This window comes from Electrona antarctica (genome assembly GCF_951216825.1).
Source record: "Electrona antarctica genome assembly, chromosome: 2".
Taxonomy (NCBI): Eukaryota; Metazoa; Chordata; class Actinopteri; order Myctophiformes; family Myctophidae; genus Electrona; species Electrona antarctica.
In genome coordinates this window covers 41,368,560-41,393,554 of record NC_136807.1, presented here as the reverse complement: position 1 = coordinate 41,393,554, position 24,995 = coordinate 41,368,560, and the positions used below count along the sequence as shown (strand labels likewise).

The window sequence follows — 24,995 nt, the reverse complement described above, 5'->3', positions numbered from 1 at the left end:
GGCACTCTTATCATCGTACATCATCTCATATCAATCAGAATTTGCGTCCTCACCTTCGCCATCAATGTTTGTGTTACGCAATGTTTGTGTTTACACAAACACGCAATATTGTCCTTCATTGTCAATGGTATTTAATGTTTGTGAAGTTGGTGATAGGAGGGGCTCAAAAACTAAATATATGTCTACCTTAAATTATGTCGATCATGTGAGTCTATATTTGTTATAGTAATGTTATTAGCACGGTCACGCTTGTCAACAAAACAGGGTGTATTGTATTTTAGAAAAATGGCTGATAGATAGATAGATAGATAGATAGATAGATAGATAGGTAGATGTGGAGAAACGCACTTCTTGTGCAATGTGCATGCATGCAACTGTTCTTTGGATGTGTATTGCACAGAATATGGTGTCTCAATATGACAGATCTGTCACGCTGTGTGTGTGCGTGTGTGTGTGTGTGTGTGTGTGTGTGTGTGTGTGTGTGTGTGTGTGTGTGTGTGTGTGAGAATGTCGGTGTCTGTTTCTTTCCATCTGTGTGTCTCAGACTACCTCCCTCACTCACACAGCACATGCTGTCAGTTATGTAACACCCCTAGTTCAGCAGTGCACAAGAAAGAAACAAGGTTCTGTTGCTGTCTGAAATGTGGAGCCAGGGCCGGACTGTTGATATGCCGTCACTCACTAATGCACAGTTCGCTCTTGCATTTCCACTCACGTTCCTACTTTGTTCTCATGGAAGCTTCTAGACAGTCGGTAGTCGCTAGCGGAGTTCACTGTCTCTCCTTCTGGAGCCACGCAACCCTAGCCTGGCTAATAAGTAGTAAAGTAAGTAGCCTTGCCGAGCCATGAGGCCCATATCTCCTGTTTCTGTAGCGTGAGGCAGCATGATGTACAAGTACACCCCCTGGACATGACGCTAGTATGTCGCAGGGACGGCATCCAACCCTTGATGCTGAGTGTCAAGCAGGGAGGCACTGGGTCCCATTTTTAGAGTCTTTGGTATGACCCGGCCGGGGATTGAACCCCGACCTCCCAGTCTCAGGGCGGACACTCTAACCACAAGGCCACTGAGCTGGTTAATGAGCCTGGCTAATAAGCCAGACTCAAATCATCGCGTCTGGCTTATTAGCCAGGCTAACGCAACTCTCCATGTTGCTGTGTCTGTGCTGCTCAACAGTCCTTCTCTTGCACATAGACTACAGCGTTAACGTATGCACTCTGAGAGTCCAAACAATGCACAGATCATTAACCACATGAACCCTAGTATTCCTATTCTGGCAAAGTTATGATATAGGAGAACATTCTGCGAAAATAGCAGATCTACAAGATTTATCACGATGCATCGAGAGCTTGTGCAATTTGTACTTTTGTACGCTCTCTGTCTCTGAGGTAAACACTGAGGGTTTTAATGTGAAGGCTCCAAGTCTGCCTTTCTGCCACCGACACCGGCACCGCTGTCCTAATCAAATTATGAGGAGCACCTCCAGCTAGTCTCATTGAACTGCCAGAGGGAGTGCGTGGATGCTGCTCGCGTTCCGTTCAGACGGTACGTCAGACCAGGTATCGACCTTGGTGGGAAGGAAGGTGTCTTGTATGTCTTTGTCACGGAGAGCTAGCAGCCACACTGTACAAATCTGGAGTGTTATTTTAGCTCAACGTGCGCACATAGCCTCCATTTGTACACTGTCTGTGTTACAAATGGATAAATGCCCACTGAGGATTTGACTGTGTGGTCTTGTAAGGGATATTGTGAGGTGGTCCTCATCGTAAAAAATAAACCCCTGACAGGCTTAAAAAAGACCTGAGATCAGATTCTAAAAATGTCTTCTACATCCTGACAGTTTTCTGAAAAAGCTGTTTCTATGTCAGTGGTTCTTCGACTTTTCAAAAATAGCAGACCTACAAGCTCGTATGAGCTTGTAGATCTGCTATTTTTAAATAGCTAAAGCATAACATAATGCTAACACCAAAAGGGGTTCCCGCCCAAAATAGGTTAAATTATTTTATTAGCTGCTTTTGCTGTTTAAAGTTATGTGATACAATGGTGTGTTCCATGCAAGGAGGCAGATGTGGATGAAAGGATGGATACTCCCCACTTCCCCACCCTGAGCGGTGTTAGGGTTATAGGACTGGGACATGCAGTCTTGGATGATTGGATAGGCCTGGCTTAGCTGTAGGTAGATCGGTGTAGCACAATGTTGTACCAGCTAGTACTAGTGAAACAGGTCGTTCTCAGGGAGAGAAGAGAGAAAGAGTGTGAGGGAGAGGGTGAGAGAGGGAGAGGGGGGGGGGGGGGGGGTGGAGAATGAGAGAGAGAGGTAGATTGAGGGAAAGGGAGAGAGAGGGAGGGGGAGATGAGGTGAGGACAGGGCAAATTGGAAGACGTGTGCAAGGATGCATGATCATCATTGCTCTACCCCTACAGTCAGTCAAAGTCTTTACTGTGTAGGTCCTTAATCCATTTAGACCTGACACTAGATCCTACAAAATGTCTTCTAAATCATGGAAAACCTGTTTCTCTGTCCGTGGTTCTCAAAGGACCCCAACAATTATATGTAATTGGCCGCCGACCCCCCATCTGAAAATATGTAGTTCCAGGGACCCCCCCAGAAGCAAAGATTTGAGTTCAAAACGTTCGCTCTGAAACATATATTCAACGATTTGCGCCAGATTTTTCAAAAATTGCAGATCTACAAGCTCGTAGCTATGAGCTTGTAGATCTGCTATTTTTCAATAGCTAAAGTATAACATAATGCTTAAAACACCAAAATGCGTTCCCGCTCAGAATCGGTTAAAGGTTACACTGTTGCACCGTGCACTGTTTTACAGAAACATCACACAAAAACCCACTGCGGTTTAAGATGCTCTAGTCAGCCATGCTACAGCATATGAAGGTTTAAGATGCTCTAGTCAGCCATGCTACAGCATATGAAGGTTTAAGATGCTCTAGTCAGCCATGCTACAGCATATGAAGGTTTAAGATGCTCTAGTCAGCCATGCTACAGCATATGAAGGTTTAAGATGCTCTAGTCAGCCATGCTACAGCATATGAAGGTTTAAGATGCTCTAGTCAGCCATGCTACAGCATAGGAAGGTTTAAGATGCTCTAGTCAGCCATGCTACAGCATATGAAGGTTTAAGATGCTCTAGTCAGCCATGCTACAGCATATGAAGCCAGGTTTAAGTCAGGTTTAAGCCAGGTTTAAGATGCTCTAGTCAGCCATGCTACAGCATATGAAGCCAGGTTTAAGCCAGGTTTAAGCCAGGTTTAAGATGCTCTAGTCAGCCATGCTACAGCATATGAAGGTTTAAGATGCTCTAGTCAGCCATGCTACAGCATATGAAGCCAGGTTTAAGCCAGGTTTAAGCCAGGTTTAAGATGCTCTAGTTAGCCATGCTACAGCATATGAAGGTTTAAGATGCTCTAGTCAGCAGAAAGCAGCCACAGGCAGCAGCAGAGAAAGAATTCAAGCGCTCACGCCGACACCACCATTTCATCCTAAAGCAGATGATGGATTTCTGTCAAGAATGCAACGCTTGTAAAGTGTTCACTCTGCTGTGACAGACAACAGTCAAATCACATGAATGGTGAAATGGCTGGAGTAGTGGCGAACGGGGCTGAGGCAGTGGCTGTCGCTGTGGCCGTGCCACATCAGATTCCGTGATGGGTGAAGAAGGCAACGGACGGGGGGTTCAAAGCAGGTCTCACGGATGGGCCGCTGTGGTCCACACAGATGCAGAAAGATGCTGCCGGATGACTGGAGCCTCTGTGCTGGGGCCGTGTTCCCTCTGCCTCCCACCCATCCCCCCTAGCTTCTCCCTGCCCTGCATCTCTCCAGTCTACTGCTGCCTGCCTGCCTGCTCCACTCACTCACTCTGTCCCTCTCCTCTCATCTCCTCTCCTCCTCTGGATTATGAAATTTTCAGTAGCTTTGCAGCAGTTTAGTCATGCGTTACAGAAAGGACTCCTTCCTACATACCAGTAGCAGTCGTGTGTGTGTGTGTGTGTGTGTGTGTGTGTGTGTGTGTGTGTGTGTGTGTGTGTGTGTGTGTGTGTGTGTGTGTGTGTGTGTGTGTGTGTGTGTGTGTGTGTGTGTGTGTGTGTGTGAAACTGAAAGAAAAAGTAGAAGAGTGTGCAGTCGTGTAAATGTAAATGTGTTGGCTCCTATTTTCCATTTACTGTAGACTACAGTAAATCCTGTAGACTTTTAATTCTGTTCATTTACATGCACACATACTGTACGGTATGCCCGAGTGTATACGCACATGCACATGCACATGCACATGCATGGTTGTTGTGTGTGCTGGTTAAACATATGCACATGGCATATGTGTATGTGCACAACGGCTCTATTCAACTGAAATGTCATGCTGGTATTCTTGGCTTCTTCAAATGGCAACTGGAGCATTTCCAAGTGCATCACTAGGCCTATAGCTGGCCATACTGCTGAGTGAGATAATGTTGACAAAAGTGTCAACATTGGGTGCCACCGATATTGTCCCTTATCATTTGACCCATTTAGGCCTGACCTCAACATTTTTAAAAATCCTTCTAAATCCTCCAGTTTTCTGAAATAAATATTTTCACGATTTTTCAAAAATAGCAGACCTACAAAGCTCATAGCGCGCCACTCGGTGGCGCGCTATGAGCTTGTAGATCTGCTATTTTTCAATAGCTAAATTATAACATAATGTTTAAAACACCAAAAGGGGTTCCCGCCCAAAAGCGTTTTAGAAACCCTCAATGCTTTGTGCCCAGGTTGCTGCTCTGCGTCTGATGGCCACTGAGATGGCGACTGGGAGAGTATGTGAGAAAGAGATGATCTAATCATGATTCATGACTTACTGTACTTGACGTGCGTAACTTTTAGCTGCGCTGTCTGTGGATTCCAGTCAAATTAATGTCGAACATGTCTTGGCCTCTGGCCCGAAAGGCTCCCCAGTTCCACTTGGTGGTTTGAATAGTCTCAAATTATTAGGTTTAAACGCCCGATTTGTACTCGCAGTAGTTGCGCGCCGGTGTCTCGCCCCATGAATAGCAGATCTATACTTCACAACAGGTTGTGAGCTTGAAGGTCGGATATTTTCAGTGGGAGACAAAGTATGTTGTGTTAACGAGAAACCTCGATTCTAGTAGGATTAGCCTTGTTTGAATGCATATAGTCATAGAATAGCATGTGACATCATGTTGACTATATGTATTCTGGCAGTGTATGTTACTTTACCTCTGTAGGGCTTAATGCAGGGGGGGGGGTGCCTTGTTAAAAGCACAAGGCTACACATCACTTTCTGCAAATGCACACAAAGACTCATTAAAGTTTCATGTAAATCTCCATGTTTTATTCAAACAATTATGAGGTTATCCACTGAAAGAGGTTTGCCAGCCCCCACTTGGTCTTTATTTATTTCTTTCTCTCTTGCTCGCTCCTCTCAAATACCACCACTGCCATGACAGCCAGTCAAGCAAGCAGGCTCTTGTACATGTTATGCCCAACATTTCCGGTAGAGAAACAAACATTGTAATTATTTGACAGGGGAAAACAACAACAACAACTAGTTGATGTTGCAAAACAATCCAGACTCCACATCAGCAGAAAATGGTGGCCATTTTTGCTGTATTAAAATGGGAAAATATGTTTCCAGTACTTTGTTCTTACAGAAACTCAATATGCATACAGTACTGTATATATACATTATGAGTTTGTTTTGTTTGCACATGTGGAGAAAGATCTTATGGTACATTATTACGGATGGGAACCGCAAGTTTCCCAGTTTGAACACAGGCTCCCCATGCAGAGTTTGTGTAGAAGTGTCCTTGAGCAAGACTCTGAATCCCTAATTACTCCCGATGTGCAGGTTGGTGCCTTGCATGGTTTCCTCCGGCATCGGTGTGTGAATGTGTGCGTGAATGGGTGAATGTAATGCACAATCTCTGTAACCATCTCTGCACCATTTATTGGTGCTGTACTTATTGATTACTAATGGTACTGTACAAAATGATTGCATTGTCTAAATTAATTAATTAATCTGCAACAGCTTCCTATTGTCTTCTTATAAACAATATGTGCAGTGTACTTGTTTTACACCTGTTTTAAACACTATACTGTACTTGTTATATGATTTGTTATATTATTATGAACATATCAGTGCACACGTATAATATAACAGTTATTTCTCTCTGTCACTCTTTCCTCCCTCTCTCCCCCTCTGTCCTCCCTCTTTTTCCTTCTCTCCACAGACATTTATAGTGTTAAATAAAGGGAAGACAATCTTCCGCTTTAGTGCCAACCCTGCCTTGTACTTCATAAGTCCTTTTAACATCTTTAGGCGAATAGCTATTAAAATTTTGATACATTCATATCCTTTCAAATGGTGTCTCAACAGTTGGAGACAAAAGTGTTTCCTGTCCATGTCTATTATTCATGATGACGTTACCTCTGTCTTACTGCTACTAAATGATGTTCAGTGTTTAGCTTGATTTATACATTGTCGTACGATGGAAAGGCGCACCAAACACAGAAGATTTACAAGCTTTGTGAGCTTGTAATTTCTTCATAAACACTCATGTCATTACCAGAGTTAATCAAGCTACAGTAACCAGGTAGCAAGAGTAGTAAATTGTTGTTACCTTTTCTCCCCAATTTAGTCGTTATGACAATTAATTCCTCCCCACACACACTTCTATGTTGTCACTGCTGTTAATTGACACCCCCCCGGAGGAGTACCCCTCCCGCCTAACGCTCCCTACTGACAGCCTGTACGTGCAATGACCAATATCACCCTCCCCCAGCTTCCCTTGCCAATCACGGGCCAATTGTGTTGCGCATAGTCGCCTGACAAAGCCGGATGTACAATGGATTCGAACCCACAACCTACTGTCCTAAACCTAAAGTAACTCTTACATACGGGGTTAAATCAATGCTCAATTTTATTCATCATAATAGAAGTACAGAAACAATCACTCATTATCAATGCCCAACCGGCCTTAACAATCAGTGTTCATTGGTTAAATACTATGGCCTCATTCTCACACAGGCGTTCAGAGCATGCGGCCAGTCTAGCCGGAGGCCAGTGTCATATCGCTCTTCTGTAGAGAGAAGCTTCAATTAAAGAAATGGAAAGAAAGGCACAAATCATAGCACTGTGTGGCTGATCTAAGCAATCCTCCTCCAGGAAAGTAGGTCAAGTTGGACCACTGATTTACTGGATGTTGAAAATGACACTGAAACCAATCCCCATATGATACTACATGATATACATCCAACGGCTTTGCTACAGACTCGGTTAAACACATTTTGACCTGCAAGCCAATTCCTACTACAGTAGGGTGTATACCTACTGCATATATATTATGCATACTGTACATGTTGTACAATTGTTCAAAACTAATTTGGGTTGCTTGTGTGTCTGCATGTGTGTGTGTGTGTGTGTGTGTGTGTGTGTGTGTGTGTGTGTGTGTGTGTGTGATGCTTAGTTGTATCACACCGATGATGTTTGCTCACAAATGTGACGTGCTGTGAGCTTATCAGTAAGTCAAGTTTTATAAATCAGGCTTAACCTCAAATTTAAGTTAACACAACACCTTGAGGCCGGTGTGAAAGTGTATGGAAGCACAGTTCTGTTTGTGTTCGAGTTGAGAATGAACCATGTACTATTGTACTTCCACCGTATATCATTTGAATATTTCATGGGTAAAATAATGGCTTTTGTGGCAACCTGTGTGGCAAGCATGTACACTTATCCACCAGCTGTTAAAGGAGAATTCCATGCTAGAAGGCTTTCTTACCTTTATTTGTAGTTGTTACGTCACCCCAACAAAAAGGTCCAGGTGTGATTTTGTGCAAAAGTGCATGATTGGCTATTTCCCCTATATAAGCCCTCAATGGGGGTTGGGTTTTTGTGCTAATTGGCTTATTTCCATCGAAATAAGTAGTAAAGTGTGCTGCTTGGGATACTATTTACATTATGAGGATAGGATATATACAAAATAAATTGATTTTTGAGCGATGGAAATAAGCGAATTAGCACAACACACCATAGCCCCATTTAATTCAATGCAATTCAATGCAATTCATTGAGGGCTTATGGTAGGGGAAATAGCCAATAATGCACTTTTGCACAAAATAACACCTGGACCTCTTTGGTGGGGACGTAACTACTAACAACTACAAATAAAGGTAAGAAAGCCTTCTAGTATGGAATTATCCTTTGCTGCTTGGAGGTTTTCTAAAAGTGCTGCTCAATACTAGCTTTAGCAAACTTAGCATTAATCTGCCTGTAGAAATCACATTATTGGTTCATAGCAGCTGTTTTGCCACTTTAGCCTTAAGTGGTGTGTCAGAGTGTTGTGTTGTGTGTTGTTTTTCCTCTATTTTGATATTTTCCTTGACTACTACCCCACTCTTTTCAGTATGATCATCATGGCTACTATTTTGACCAACTGCATATTCATGACTTTTAGTGATCCTCCCGAGTGGTCCAAACAAGTAGAGTAAGTACACACACACTCACGCATGCACTAAACATGTACTGTACACATGCACTAAAAATACACTAAACATGTACGCATGCGCTATAGAAGTATGCATTCTCAATTATCCTTGATGGTAATGGCTCAGACAGTGATGTAATCATCCAGATAAATATAAAACATGTTTAATCGGGGTGGCCCCGATCTCCTGTGAGCAAATTGGGGGGTTTAAGCTTAGATCTGTGAACCGTTTACTCTATAGGATAATCTTTACACTTTACAGTTAATTGATTCAGATCAGGCTAAAAACGGGGAACACCCCTCCCAGTAGAACGGGTCGGGCATTCCCTCCAAATCCCCCCGAATATCCTGTAGTGTGAGCCCTGAATTAACCATATGACCGTGAAATCATGAGTCATTTTTTGGCAAGCGACTCGGTTAAATAAATTAAGCATGACCCTCCACACGTCTTTACCCTCTCTACTTGGTATTTCTCCAGCTAATGAGAGTGCATGAGACACATTTAGAAAATCACTAAGCCTTGATCCAGCCAGTTTGCCCTACTAATTCTGTAAAACATTTGTGTCTTCCAGGTACACATTCACTGGAATTTATACGTTTGAGTCTCTTGTAAAGATCTGTGCACGAGGATTCTGTATAGACGGTTTCACATTCCTTAGAGACCCATGGAACTGGCTGGACTTCATGGTCATTTCTATGGCGTAAGTACTTTTACAAATGTCTCTTTTTCTTGACTTAGTGTAATAATTCTCTATGCCATTTTAATCTCTATAATTTTTTAATGTCTTTACAAACATGATGACAAATAATCAGATTGAAATAAGAAAATATATTCAATGATGTATATGCTTTCTTTCTTTCTTTCTTTGATATCACATCCATTTCCTCTGTCGATCTGAGTTTCCACTGGCTTCACTGTTGGATTGAATGCTTCCATCAGACACTCAGCAGCCTCCCTGCAGACAACTCACGTCCATCCATCTGATTTATCTTTCAATCTTTCTCGTCCTCTGTAATTTACCTTCCTTCTGTCCAGTTTGAGGCACCGTGTCGTCCTGCCCACTGCTGACATGATGTATCTCACCCATTAGTTTCCATCCTGGCTCCTTTGTAGGTTTTCACCATCTGTGTGCATGTAAATAATGAGCTGTTGTAACTGTGGTTTGATCCTGCAGGTATATAACAGAGTTTGTAAACCTAGGCAATGTCTCAGCTCTGCGCACGTTCAGGGTGTTGAGGGCATTGAAAACTATTTCTGTAATTCCAGGTAAGACAGGATTGGGGTGGGGTCGAGGGCGGGGTTGGTGTTAGGTGTGCGTGTCTTCTATCTTTCCTTTATTTCCTCACGTCCGCCCCCTCCTCCTTCCTCCTCCTTCGTGGACAGGCTCTGTGAGTGGCGTCGTTCCTTCTGGTTCGGTGGTGTTGTGCTCTTCCGTGTGTGGTTTTGTCATTGGTGTCTGTTCTGTGTGTGATCCTTCCCCTATTCCAGATATGTAACAGAGTTTGTGGACCTGGGCAATGTATCTGCGCTGAGAACGTTCAGAGTTCTCCGAGCATTGAAAACTATCTCTGTCATTCCAGGTGAGACTCAGTTTAAACACTAAGGCTGACCCTCTCACCCTTTTCTTTTTCTACTCACTATTATGATTACGATTATGATTTATTGACAGTGACCAAAACAATTAAAAATACTAATTGGAGGCAACCCATTTTTTATTTATTTTCCCCTCTGAAAATTATCAAAAATGGTACTAATACATTTTTGATAGGCTTTGCAGTCTATTCTAGGGCCTCCACCAAAGTGTCTGCACTCTCTTTTGCCCCTGTAGCACTCTCATTCTGAGGCTTCTTTCCAAAGGCAGCTGTGGTTTTCCTCAGAAAATGGCTCACTCTGTTCACTAGCTTACTAGCTTTTGGAATAGACTATGTCCATGTCCTAGTAAAGATAACTCATATTTGATAGAATATAAAGTATTACTTTTAACACTACCCTAAAGGTACCATAAATGGCATTCAGCCAAATATTGAATTGTATTTAATTATTTTTACATTATTTGTGAACATTACCACCAACAACACATTTATAAAGCAAGATCCTTATAGTACAAGAGTACTTATCAGTTACAAGAGGATCATTAAGATATATTTGGATTGGAAACGTGATAAACTCACTTAAAGTGTTTAATTTAAAAATACAAATAATATATATTTTTGTGGTTATACCAATTTAATTGGAGAATAATCTTCCTCCTCAAACTAAAGAGAAATCTTGTGTCGATGTTCAGATGAGAAATGGCATAGCTTTTAGAGAGATCCCACAGAATATACTAATTTTTTATTTATGTATGAAGACTGCCAAGCCTAGTTTGTGAACATTTCTCTTATGCTGCATGATGCTTTTGAGTCACTTGCTTTACAATATAAGCCTACTAAGAGCTTGGCTGACAATGGCATTGGAAGTTTGATTTGCCTTTTTTTTTTTTTTTTTTTTTTACAACTTACTTGAATGATATCACGTGGAACAAGAAACAGCATTGTAGAAGTTTTTAGGGATACTGATGGAATGATTGAATGACCATACATCTGTCTATCACCTGACAGAAGATGTTGATCAAAACAACAATTGTATTGGCTCATCAAAAGGCTTTAAAATCTTTGTGACAGGTGCATTGGTTGAGTAGACATGTATTCCTTAAGGAATCGGGGACATCTTCAGTCTTCACTTGTTCAGAAAGGATTTAATAGATAAATGTTCAGTCAAGGACCTTGACTTCATGTCAGGCATGTGTAATGCTGATGAATGGAACCAACATCATTATATTCAAAGTAAAGAAAGGCAGCTGGGGTCAGCAGTGACTAATCATCACATGCACTTCATTAGTGGTAATTGGGTGCACCTTGTGGCAAAAAAGCAGATCAACAAATTGGGACATGTTGTGAGCTTGTAGATTGGCTATTTGATTGTAGAGCGAAATCAGGAAGGGGGCCTAGTATAGAGCCCTGGGGAACACCAGTCAACTAAAGTTGAAAATATGGTTGTTATTTATTTATCTTGAAAATCCTGCATCGTTAACATGTTTCAGCTCAATAGTAATATGAGTAATAGTATAGTCAGTCTTATTACATTAAACTAACAGATTAAAAATAAAACATAACAATATCTAGTGAAGTATACTACATCTCATAAGTAAGTCACCAGGCTGGATGTTGGGCCAGGCAGAAGATTAAGGATAATGGGGGAATGGTGTTATTTAGAAAATCTATTCATCTTTTTAAATCAATAGTTGTAGATTGATATTCAACTTTTACCCAGATGACAATTTATGCAGTTTGGAAATGTAAGGCCTGAATTGAGAATATCTCCAGGGCAATTGGGCATATTGTAATATTTCAGCTAATGCTGTTAGCTTGTCCAAAATTGACAATTGACTTAATTATGTTAGCTTGCTTTTTTTGTCTTTTACAAAAAAAGCTCTCTTTATTAGGTTATTTTTACTGGGAATATACAAATATTTTTACAAGCCAAAAATTTGACCACACTTTTTAAGAAATTATGTATTTGTACACTTGATGAAGCCTATCTGTAGAGACCAGACAGCCAGGGGCTGATGGCCAACCTGGTTCCATGTTGTTTGAGTTTTTTGCGGGACCCAAGTGAATGCTGCCAGAGGAGGCCTGTCTGGAAGGTAAATCCATTTTGTCTCTTGCAAAAGATGCGGATGGGATAGGATACATGGTTCGGGTAAGGGGAGTCAGTGCTTTTCCCCAAAGGATACCCATAAGTATAGGTTTTCAGCCTTGGAGTTTAAATGACTTGCATGCCGTTTCTAGCCCCCGTCCGTCCCCTGCCTGTGCCTCTGACTGTCCCTCTCTCATGGCCCCTTTGCCCTTGTTGTGCCGCTCTGCTCTCTTTCCTATGGGATTTCCTCTCACTCTTCTTCAGAGTCTTGCCGCCCCCTTTCTTCATCCATCATTGGCAGTGCAGCGCAAACATCTCTGGAAGTCTCGTCCCCTCTTTAGCTGAGAGGAGACTCTAGTGTATAGTGACTCTCCAGTATAAAAGCCTGTTTGTGTAATTGGATACTCTGCCAAGTTTGGATGCTGTGAAGATAATGGCTCTGAAAAAGAAAAGAAAGGGAATTCTCTCAAGTACTAACTGTTTGTTTTGTTTGTAGAAATTATGTTATGTATGTCTAGTCTTGTCGATTTTGTCCAAAATATATGACTACCTAGTACCTACCTACAGTATACAGTGCCATGTATGTAGTTGCAATATATTCAGTACAGCAATCCTGTGAGCCTCCCCCACTACCGGGGCAGGTAAACACACACACATGTGTTCTGCACCTTTACTTAATATATATATAATCATAATACCATTTTATTTTTGCAAATATTAAAATGTTTCTGCATTATTTATTGCTTAAGAAGTAGAATCTAGATAGTTTTAATGCAGGTATTCAGCCTAGCATTTCAGACAGACCTATATTATTACCCTGACCCTTCCTAAATCTAGTCTAAACTCCCCCAGAAAGGATTAGTGTCTTCAGTATTACTACTGTAGTGTACATGCAACAGCATTGCAGTACCGTACCTCCAACTGAATTAGGGAGACATTAGATGGACATTAGATAGGTAGGTAGGCACGACCGGCATTAGCAGCGTCCGCATCATGTCCTGTGTTTGTGTGCGTGGCTTACGTCTAGGTCTGAAGACCATTGTGGGCGCCTTGATCCAGTCGGTGAAGAAGCTGTCGGACGTGATGATTCTGACGGTGTTCTGCCTGAGTGTCTTTGCGCTTATCGGCCTCCAGCTCTTCATGGGCAACCTGCGGCAGAAGTGTGTGATCTGGCCAATCAACTCCACCGTGAACTACCTGGCCAATGGGAGCAAGGGGTTTGACTGGAACGAGTACATCAATAACGATAGTGAGTAGATGCCGTACAGCCACATGATGTGTTGTAAACTCACATATTGACAGATACAGCAACAGTTTTATGTCATTTCATCTTGCTTTATTTCAATGCGTTCTGTTGTTGAGAATCGTCAGACATAATAACTTCACTACAATGGCAATCCCATATACTGAATCTAGAAATAAAATTTATTTTATGATACATTCTTGTAAAAAAAAACTGAAATTAAATAAAGAGCTTGCAATCACAAATGCATGGGCAGACGGAAGTTGAGTTTTGAACATACTTGAATAGACTAAAATGAATGAACCACTGTAGATGCCAAAGGACAAATGACTCATATTGGCTCTGTGTCTGTGCTCTCCTCAGCCAATTTCTATGTCTTGCCTGGCCAACTAGATGCTCTGCTCTGTGGGAACAGCTCTGACTCTGGGTGAGTAGCCTTTGCCCTCCCCCTCTTCTTCTGCCACTGATGCCACCAAGAGCTACGGTCAGCAGTCTGCCTGACGCCGGACTAGCATATGCAAACTTGCAATGACTCATCACCCCCCCCCCCCCCACCCCCTGTTAGGCACTGTCCAGAGGGCTACACATGTATGAAAGCTGGGAGGAATCCAAACTACGGCTACACCAGCTTCGACAGCTTCGGCTGGGCCTTCCTGGCTCTCTTTCGGCTCATGACACAGGACTTCTGGGAAAACCTCTACATGCTGGTAAGACTTCTGCATTCACAAGTCTGGCATCTGTCATTTCCCCCCTAGCCCCCCATTACATTTCATGAGATCCATTACTTTAAGTGTGTTAAATGGTTATACCCTTATTCCTGTCAAAGGCAGAGAGGCCGTAGCTGTCATGTACAGTAACCCCCCCTCTTCACTATCTCACTCTTACAATCATTCCACTTCTCTAAATGAAAGGGAACAGTAAGAGGAGTGGGGGGGTGCCCACTCACCCTTAAAAAATAATCATTATTGTCCATTATAGGCAGGACACATGCACTAACTACAGTAGAGCATTATGTAGTAGGGAGCCTGTACAAACATGGGTATATCCCTATACAGATAAGACTTTGACTTCCTGTCAAAGATAACCCCTAACGCAATACCACTTATTGAATTTAAGGCCACATCTGCATCCTGTGGCCGGACCGTGGCTGCCATGTCTGTCTCTCAGACCAGCAGAAAGCAAGCTATACTCTTGTAATGGGGTGGAGAGACACTCAGGATTCAGCATACATGGAGCCAGAACAGTGGGAAGGAAGTATTAAATATTAACAGGCCAGGATTACAGTATGGCCACCAACCAGTGAGGGAGATGAGAGCTGATGGGTGCATCCCAGCTCCTACTGTATTATTTCTGGCGCTATCTTTGAAATTCTGCGCCCACATACAGAGGCTCTGTACTGCTATTATGTAGCTATTATGTATGTTTGGAGTGACGAATGTGCAGCCAGCATGTTTAGGTTCGCTGTAAACTTTTTTTCATGGGTACTAATATCATTTTGTATGACATTGGCTGAAATTGTGTATGGCAGAGCACGAGCAAATGAGATATTATTTTTCATAGTTGACCCCCCCCCCCCCCCTCTTCCCAGTATCTTAGCTGCCTACGACCATAGAAATCTGGAGTTTTGATGTAGCACTTTATGCCATGTAGGCGAATAATCACAGATGCTGAGGGCAAATTTCTTTGTGTTTTTATTTAGATGCATGATATTTGGCTACATGTGGGGCGGGCAATATATTGGACTCATCATGACAGTTTCTGTTCCCTATGCTAGTAGTGGAGTGTCATGGTGTGTTCCGTTGCGTTTCCCTGCGCTGCATGTAAACTGCATTCATAATTGATTGTGGGCAAGGGAATTACCCTGCTGTATCCTAGGAAGTCCTTTTTTCCCCTGGCTCTACTCCCTGCAGACAACAGTCCCTCTTCCAAGTCATAGCTGTGGAGAAGGGGACATTTGTATTTTTAACCACTTAACACCCTTTAGTCTTGAAGAACTGGACTTGAGTTACAACTGTACTTTAACCGCCTTTTCTGTCTACACCAAATCTCTTCACCCCCAAAATGGTCGACCTAAAAGCTCACAACGCGTCTCAATGTGGCTGATGTTAATTCCCCCAGAATGTGGATGCTGAGGTTCAAGTGCTTAAGTCAGGCTGCCGTGGCTCTACTTTTAATCTCTAGATTACCTCCGTGAATAGAACAAAACACACCGTACATGTGTTTATTGAGGTGTGTACAATATATTTATCCAAATGAATGTAGCTTATCCTCTAGTGAATTCCCAAATACAAATAAAATGAAGCTGAAACAGTACAATCCTCTGTGTTAACCCATTAATAACCAGGAAAGCATGTGTGTCATTGTCATTTTAGATTGTAACCACTTTAATCATATTTTATGCTTTGGCTATTCAAAAATAGCAGATATATAAGTTTATTGTACGTCACTTTTTGGATATTTAACTCAAGTCTTTGCTTCTGGAGGTCCCTGGAACAAAATATTTTGAGATGGGGGTCCGTGACCAAATTCATATAATTTTGGGGGTCCTTGACATGAAAAAGTTTGAGCACCACTGAAATCAGAAATCTGTTGGGATTTCGAAGACATTTTTAGAATCGGCATTAGGTCACAATGGGTTAATGAGTGTACTTAGTGTTACCATTTGGTTACATTTGTACGCTCTAAGAGTTCATTAACATGGATGAATTTACTGAACAGTAGTATGTTTTATTAAGTCCAGAATATAGAAACAAGGAACAGGTTGTTACGAGTAGGGATGAGGACCCAAAAGCAGGCGACAGGAGGCAGAACAGGTAAACTTAGGAATATTTATTAATAAAACTCAGGAACTTCCATACAAGGTCAAAAGGCAGGCAAATCTCTGGAAACATATAATACAAGAACTCCCACAACAGGGAACTACGAACCAACAAGAACAGAATGCAAACACAGGACTTAAATAGACACAGGATAACAGGGCACAGGTGGAACCAAAATACAATCAACACTAGGATAGCCTGGGGGACTAAAAGGACACAGGTGGAAACACTGACAAATTACAAAGGGTTAGACAAGGTAACTAACAGTAACTAGGAAGACAGGAAACACTATGAACAATACTACAAAATAAGAAACACAAAACCAGGGCAACAACAGAGTAACAGCAAACCAAAACCAAAGAGAAACAGTCAGGAACACTGTAACACAAGAGCAAATACATACAAAACATACTGAAATCAGTGAAATGACAGAAATACATATTAAAGTCCAATATCAAAAATAAGGACAGGTTCATGATTTGAGGCTTTTTGTTCAAAACGGGCCAATCCTGCAAACTTTGAAAGCCAATGTTAGCCAATTAGGATGGAATATGAAATATCGGACAGATCTGTCTTGAGCACATGACTGTAGAAATACTGTGTAACGATTTGCGGGATTTTTGGACAGAATCTGGAGGAGTAATGTAAAATAGTAAAAATGTGTTTTACAAAAGTCAGCCTCCTGGTGGTGCTATAAAAGGAAGATGTGAAAAATGCAGGTATTTGGCCTCTAGGGAGTGTGCATGCAACGTTTCACGCAGATCGGTGCAGTTATAGGTAAAAATGTGAAAGCTGCCTCATGGTGGCGCTATAACGTTTTGGACAATTTGGGGCAGAGGTTCATCGTTGGCATCCAGGGAGTGTGTGTGCAAAGTTTGATTATCTGGTAACAGACGGACGGACACACACGGACGGACAGAGTGCAAAACATACTCTCCCCATGCCTTCGGCTGGTGGAGACATGATTCCCAAATCAGTCCCCATCAACCAAGACAGTTATGGAAAATTATATTATTAATCATTGGAACACAATTTCACTTTTAATATGTCCATTCACTTCACGTTAATAAAGCAATAAGCCACAAGAGGTCTCAGGTTACCGGGTATAGTTTATAATGGCTGAGAGGCGTTGTGTCCGACCCTCGTCCGTCAGACTGCAGATGGACAGAGAGACACTTCAGATATGTTCCCAAACCTCACGAGAGTGTGTTGCTGGGAAATAGATAACAAATTAGATTTTCTCCTGATTTGTCTCGCAAAAAAAAAACATTTTAGTATGAACATCTTCACCACATCCATTACCATGGAGCTAAAAAGTGGTTCAGAAGCTGTGATCACGTTCGCTCTCCCATTGGAACGAATAGACTCCAACCTGCTTCCCGTCTCCTAAAGAGTTGTGTGTCCACATCACGCAGATACGGGAAGTAAACCGGAGCTCGCTCGCTATTCCCGTCTTGGGTACAACCTAGTCATTCTACCCACAATGCATTGCCTGTTCATTTTGCCATCCAAAAGTGGTTCTGGGCTGGCGGACATTCTGATGAGTCATAATATGACTCATCAGAATGAGGCAGGAACTGACTGAAAAGTCAATACTGACGATGCGATAGGGTCAGAGGTCACGGCTCACATGTCACCAATGTGACATGTGATTTTTGCCTTGATAGACATATAGTAGGTTGACAGGAAACGGGGAGAGAGATGGGGGGGGGGGGGGGGGGGGGGGAGACACGCAGCAAAGGTCGTTGGGATCGGGTTTAGCAGCCTAGGTGCCCCGGACCGCTATGCCCGGCCCGCCACACAAATATTTTGCAATTAACGATGTAGTTTATGGCATTGGAAATTGGAACATTATGAATTAGAAAATAGAAATTGCAATTCCGTTTGCCTTTTAGGTTTCGTAATAAGAAAGTGCACAGGGCAGTGACCAGGGCAGGAACGCGTCGCAAAGAGAAGTGTTGTAAGCTTGTAGATCAGCTATTTCTTTTTTTTAAATGTATGAACATTTATGACGATTATAACAAAATAATTGCAATTACCTCAAACAATCGTAATTTGACGATCGATTTTGTAATAATTGTGTCAACCCCTAACCACAACCCCAACAACCCCTTCCCTTCACCTGTCCAGTCTATACCATACATGGGCAACGTTTTTGTATTTAGTTCATACAGTTAACATAACTATAATTAAAGGCATTTTAAAGGAATTTGAAATGTATTTATAATGTTACTTTTCCGGATTCCAATTGAAACATAGCAAAACATAATTCAGGATTTCAATTAAAATAATAGCAAAAATGTATTCAAAAAACAAAATATTTTTGCTACGACAGTAATATGCAATGTGGCCCTCTGGAGTGAGTGAGGAACTATAGTGGCCCTCGGGGGGTCGCCAAATTATTTTGGGGGGTCCCCAAATTATTTTCCTATTTATTTTTTTGCAGCTGAATGGCTGGAAAATAGAAATGAAGAGTTTGCATAGTAGTAAACCTTCCTTAATGATTATATCTGGCTTCAGTATATCTGGTTTATGATATATTTTCTCTATTATTAAGGTTATTTTTGCAGTCAATTTGTGTTGGTGGTGGGGAGGGGGGGCAGGGCGGGGGTCGCGAGACATGGCCAAAGCATTTCTGGGGGTCCCCAGCCAAAAACACTGACAACCCCTGCTCTGTACCACCTCCTCCCGACAGACGCTGAGGGCGGCCGGGAAGACCTACATGTGCTTCTTTGTGCTGGTTATCTTCGTGGGCTCCTTCTACCTGGTCAACCTGATCCTGGCCGTGGTGGCCATGGCCTACGAGGAGCAGAACCAGGCCACCATGGAGGAGGCGGCGCAGAAGCTGGCAGAGTTCCAGGTCATGCTGGAACAGCTGAGGAGACAACAGGAGGACGCCCAGGTTTGAGTTTTTGCCATTTCGGCTGTTGTTCACGAGACAAGCGTATATCTTTCATTTTTGTCACATAGTAAAGGTGGAAGCTCGGCACAGATCTGCACTCTGTTATACGTGTTTCCTTACAGTACTCATTGTACATATCTAAGTTGGTTATTTACCTGCATTAGTTATGCATGGGTTACTTTATAATCCTCCATCACCCATGTAAGTAGAAATTGTTTTACTTGCTGTATGTATTCAAGTAAGTATACATACTGGTTTAGTTACCCATTTAAATACAAATAGGTTTAGTACTTACCCATGTAAATAGAAATAGGTTTAGATACTTACATACTTAAGGGCTGTTCACACTGAGCACTATAACTATAAAAATCACACCGTTGTGAAGTGAGGGGCGCTCTTATCATCATACACCATTATACATCATCTCATTCTGAGTTGAGTTTGTGCTTGAAATGTACTGTAATTCTGCAAACTGTTAATAAATATTTCAATCAATCAATCAATCAATTCTCAACCTTTTTTTTACTGAGTCATAGTGGCGCCATCGTTCTGACTCTTGTGTTCCGCGGCAGACGGCTGCCATGGCGACCTCTGCGGGCACGCAGTCAGAGGATGCGGTGGAGGATGACGGCGGTGACGGCCACCTGTCCTGCAGCTCCTCGGAGATGTCCAAGCTGAGCTCCAAGAGCGCCAAGGAGCGACGCAACCGCAAGAAAAAGTGGAGGCAGAAGGAGCAGGACAAGGAGAAAGGCGACAGCGAGAAGTTTGTGAAGTCTGAGTCGGACGATGGCGGCAGCAAGAGGAGCCGCTTCCGTTTCCCCGACAACCGCCTGGGTCGAAAGTCTTCCATTATAAATCAGGTTAGAAGAGAGAGAGAGAGAGAGAGAGAGAGAGAGAGAGGTGGTCTTGGGCACAATGTAATGCAGTGTGAGGGTGGGCGAATGGAATTTTGCATGATTTTTCAGGGTTTTCTTTTAATTTACTTTGAAAGTTGAAATATTTAGGTTGCTAAACGGGCCATAGGAATTAACCACGCCATTATGTGCCACATCTATTGAGACCAAAATATAAAATGGGAATAGACTTATATGTATATATACTGTGTAGATTAGAACACAGATATCAATGAAGGTTGCATAATAGACGGTGATCAAACGAGTGAGCATTTCAGATGTAGTATGTTGCAACAGAACAGCGTTCCATAAGCTCACACAGACACTGACTACAGGGTGTGTTCTGCTTAAAGATACAGCAGGCTCTGAATTATTCATAGTGATTAATGTTATATATGAATGTTTCAGCGGGAGAAGTCCTACAGCTTTGATAATCACTGCTAACTCTGGCTGTGCTGGCGCTCAAATCATGCCGTTCCAAAGAGTATCTGCCAAACAAGAGAGCGAGGCTCACACAAGGTTACATAACACTCCGACAACACACCAAACCATGAAGAATTGTTGTCTGAGTGTTATCAAGCAACTGTCACTGTACTGTACTGGCACACCCGAAATCACCATATATATAGTTAATATGTGCGTGTGTGTTTGTGTGTGTGTTAGGTTGCGCACAGGTGGTGAAAAACAACCATGCTGTTTTCGTGCTCAGATGCACCCAGCCACACACACACACACACACACACACACACACACACACACACACACACACACACACACACACACACACACACACACACACACACACACACACACACACACACACACACACACACACACACACAACACACACACACACACACACACACACACACACACACACAGCTCCGCACTCAAAAATGGTCCTGCAAAGTGAAATCATCATTGCTTTCACCGTTTCTTTTCAGACAATATGTTTAGGGCAACAGAACATTATGTCACAGTCTGACTCATCAAGTGCACACTGCACAGTCACCGCTTTGTGGTTCAAAATATGTCGGACAATTCAGTTGAGTTAGCATGTTCTATGTGGTTGTGTAATGGTATCAGGATGAATACCAGTTGAGTTAGCATGTTCTATGTGGTTGTGTAATGGTATCAGGATGAATACCAGTTGAGTTAGCATGTTCTATGTGGTTGTGTAATGGTATCAGGATGAATACCAGTTGAGTTAGCATGTTCTATGTGGTTGTGTAATGGTATCAGGATGAATACCAGTTGAGTTAGCATGTTCTATGTGGTTGTGTAATGGTATCAGGATGAATACCAGTTGAGTTAGCATGTTCTATGTGGTTGTGTAATGGTATCAGGATGAATACCAGTTGAGTTAGCATGTTCTATGTGGTTGTGTAATGGTATCAGGATGAATACCAGTTGAGTTAGCATGTTCTATGTGGTTGTGTAATGGTATCAGGATGAATACCAGTTGAGTTAGCATGTTCTATGTGGTTGTGTAATGGTATCAGGATGAATACCAGTTGAGTTAGCATGTTCTATGTGGTTGTGTAATGGTATCAGGATGAATACCAGTTGAGTTAGCATGTTCTATGTGGTTGTGTAATGGTATCAGGATGAATACCAGTTGAGTTAGCATGTTCTATGTGGTTGTGTAATGGTATCAGGATGAATACCAGTGGTGGTCAGTGGTTCACAAACCTTTCAGGTCGAGACCCAAAAGAGAGATTAGACGTTAGCCTGGGACACAAACTAGTAAAAATAGCCGATCTACAAGCACACATCGCTTCATACACTGCTAGCTTGTAGGTCAGATGTTTTCGCTACTTCTTAATTAATATAATTCTTTGTTATTTATTGAATTTCTTAGATTTGTTTGTTTGTTTTAAAATTTTAAAATTGTTATTATTTTTTAAATGAACATAAATGGGCCCGAACCCAGTGTTTGGGAGCCAGTGGTCTAGATTGATGTCGCCGTGACCTGTATTCCTTTCCGTGATGTAGTCTCGCTCCTGTGATTGCGACCTTGCTGGTGTAGGATATCACTGACCTAATTATGCATCCATATTATGAAGTCACGTGATCCACTCCCTTGAGGTAAGGTATGCAGGTTGTGTAAAACCTTTCCATATCCCACAGCTGTTGCCCTTGATCCTGACCTCTGGAAATGATGACAAAGAGCGTGGAAATTACAGCGTAATCAATGCTAACTCATGAACTCCCCAGGGCACATCAATCTTATTCATCATCTCTTTTCTCCTGTCGTCTTTCCTCCCTATTTCCATATCGTCTCCTCTCCTCTCCTCTCCACTTTCTGCAGTCCCTCCTGAGCATCCCCGGTTCACCGTTCCTGTCCCGCCACAACAGCAAGAGCAGCATATTCAGTTTCAAGGGCCGCGGCAAGGACTCGGATAACGATTTTGCCGATGACGAGCACAGCACGGTGGAGGAGTGCGATGAGCGCCGGGGCTCCCTGTTCAGCCCGTACCGTCGCAACAGCTACACGGGCTTAATCGGCAAGAGGAACAGCACTGTGGACTGCAATGGCGTGGTGTCGCTGATCGGCCCCGGGCCCGGGGGACGCCTACAGCTGCCTGAGGTGAAAATAGATAAGGCAGCTTCTGACGACAGTGTAAGGATTGAGTCAATGAGTTAGATCTCCCCGTCTAGGCATGGCCCCTACCTCGTACGTTCGTATGTTCGTTCGTTCTTTCTTTCCGGCTTCCTCTTTCTTCTAATTCTGTCATCTTTGCAAGTCCATATCGCAAGTATGTATCTCTTGGCTAAGCGCTCGTGCCTCCCCTCCCCTTGCCCCACCCACCCCTGCCCCCTTAGTGTATGCTGCCCTCCAGCACTAGGCAAAGGATGGAGAAACTAATACTTTCTGTAGAGAATACGCTATAGTGAAAAGGTTATAGTATATAAATTAATTACTCCTGTGTAATAGTTACACCAAGGTACATACATGGTTATTTTTCTGCTCCTTCCACATGGTCTATTCTACTCAGGTAGAATAGACTATACTATACTAGGTCTATTCAGACACAGTATCAGGTGACATCATGTTAATCTGTTTATGTACAGTAGGTGCCTTCATTCATGCTACAACAAACAAAAGAGAGATATTAAAATATCAAATGATCAGCACAGATTACAGAGAATTCTACAGTGAATCTCTTTCAGGCTTCCATTGCTAAGACTGACACGTGAGTTTTCGTAGAAGACGTTGCATGGTGTCGACTTCAAACAACAATAATTAACGTATTAACTATAATAGGTTCTGGTTCTTTAATGATTCCCTCATAGCAAGTTTTTATAGGCAGAGTCTTGTTTTGCATACTGATAGACTTGACACCTCGACTTACTGTTTTATAAACTGCGTACAATGATGTAATATCATCCTCCAGCCTGTTCCTCCTCCAGTCGGTCAGGACCTCTGTTAGCCTGTGTGGGTAGAATCACATTCACAGGAGGAAGAAACAGGCAAAACTAGCCGTGTAGAGTCATGCACAAGTCCCTGAAAATACTTTAACACATAGCTTCACAATTCAAATGTATATAAAAGATTGGAGGGCTGCTGTCCTTGTCTGTCTTTCTCCGTCTCTGTTTCCCTAACTCTTCCCTAACTCAACCTTGGTTAACTAGTTGTGTCGTCATGCTAGTTAGCTTGGTAGAATTAGATGCTAGAACATAAAAAAGGATATATATGCAAGCATGTAGTAGTGAATTACAATAATGTCTATGATGTCTATAAATGCCTCTCCTTCTCTTTGACTTGGTGCATGCACATGCATGCCAACTGAATGGACCTGAAATACTTTGCATACAAATCTCTTTGACAGACTTGTCAGACAGTTGCAATATATGTTATATGGTTTCAAATGGGGAGGGTAGTTTAAATTGGGAAAAAAAGACGCAAGACAGCCAAATTGGCTTACATTTTGATAAAGTAGTGGTGACCTAATGGCTATATTGCAAGGTTAATAAAGACTCCATTATTGCATGAGATGACTGACAATGCATTCATGCAGAAATGGGTTTCCTCCCACATTATCTCAATACCCATTTATTAGTTAAATGGGATGAGCTAATTACATTTGAACACAATTAGGTCAAGTACAGCCCTACACCACTGCTCCCACTTTGGCTGAGTCCTGCATGATTATACAGCACACAATTATTATTCCATGAAGCCAGCATTGACATAGACAAATATCAAATCAAACATACCCTGCCCTGTCCACCCACCCACCTAAAAAGAAACAACTAAAAACCAAAAAAAAAGAAAAAATCCTCTACTCTGCGCAATGCTGTTGTGCACTTCCCTCCGCCGGCCAGCGGTGGTGCTGTGGGATGGTGTTCATGTCCTCTCCAATGGGTGCTTGATTCTTCCTCTTCCTCCGACAGCCGACTACAGAGGTTGAGGTGAAGAAGAAAATGTCGGGCTCCCTGATGGTGTCAGTGGACCAGCTCAATACCTCCTTTGGGCGGAAAGAGCGGGCCAACAGTGTCATGAGCGTCATTACCAACACACTAGTGGAGGGTACTGCCACTTTACCCTGCTATTTAACCTGCTGTGTCATCTTAATCTAAAGCTGCATTTTTACCCCGTCATACAATGGTGTCGCTCGCCCAAAGTTTAAAAAAAATAATAATATATATAATATATAAAGAAAGAAAGCTTGTAGCTCTGCTACTTTCGGCGCGCGGCACCGTTGTATACGACAAAGTATAAATCAGGCTTGACTAGGCCTCCACTCATTGATTGATTTAGATTGAGCTGTAGCCTTATTTCCTGCTTACTTGCTTTGCATATCCAACAATACCGGATACATACAATGAATGCATACAGTTTTATTTCTCTATTCATTTTTGATACACCATTTGCATGCGGTACGATGAATGCCTAAAGCCTCGCCTGTGCGTTTTGTTTTTTTGCTTTGTTGATGTTGTGGTGGACCGCTATATGTCTTCAGA

The 24,995-nt window shown here is 42.3% G+C and overlaps 1 protein-coding gene across 1 annotated transcript in view; it reads left to right on the top strand.

The window, feature by feature from the left end:
- The window catches only part of scn8aa (sodium channel, voltage gated, type VIII, alpha subunit a), a gene marked incomplete at its 3' end in the record, with an annotated part of 62,303 nt that overhangs the window by 12,001 nt on the left and 25,307 nt on the right, over window positions 1-24,995 (top strand). Inside the window, exons 3-13 of the mRNA XM_079515460.1 lie at window positions 6,239-6,372; window positions 8,411-8,491; window positions 9,064-9,192; window positions 9,981-10,072; window positions 13,198-13,419; window positions 13,777-13,840; window positions 13,979-14,120; window positions 18,928-19,134; window positions 19,707-19,994; window positions 22,339-22,650; window positions 24,426-24,554. Of these exons, the coding sequence (XP_079371586.1) occupies window positions 6,239-6,372; window positions 8,411-8,491; window positions 9,064-9,192; window positions 9,981-10,072; window positions 13,198-13,419; window positions 13,777-13,840; window positions 13,979-14,120; window positions 18,928-19,134; window positions 19,707-19,994; window positions 22,339-22,650; window positions 24,426-24,554 (1,800 nt within the window). The remainder of the gene's footprint in view (window positions 1-6,238; window positions 6,373-8,410; window positions 8,492-9,063; window positions 9,193-9,980; window positions 10,073-13,197; window positions 13,420-13,776; window positions 13,841-13,978; window positions 14,121-18,927; window positions 19,135-19,706; window positions 19,995-22,338; window positions 22,651-24,425; window positions 24,555-24,995) is intronic.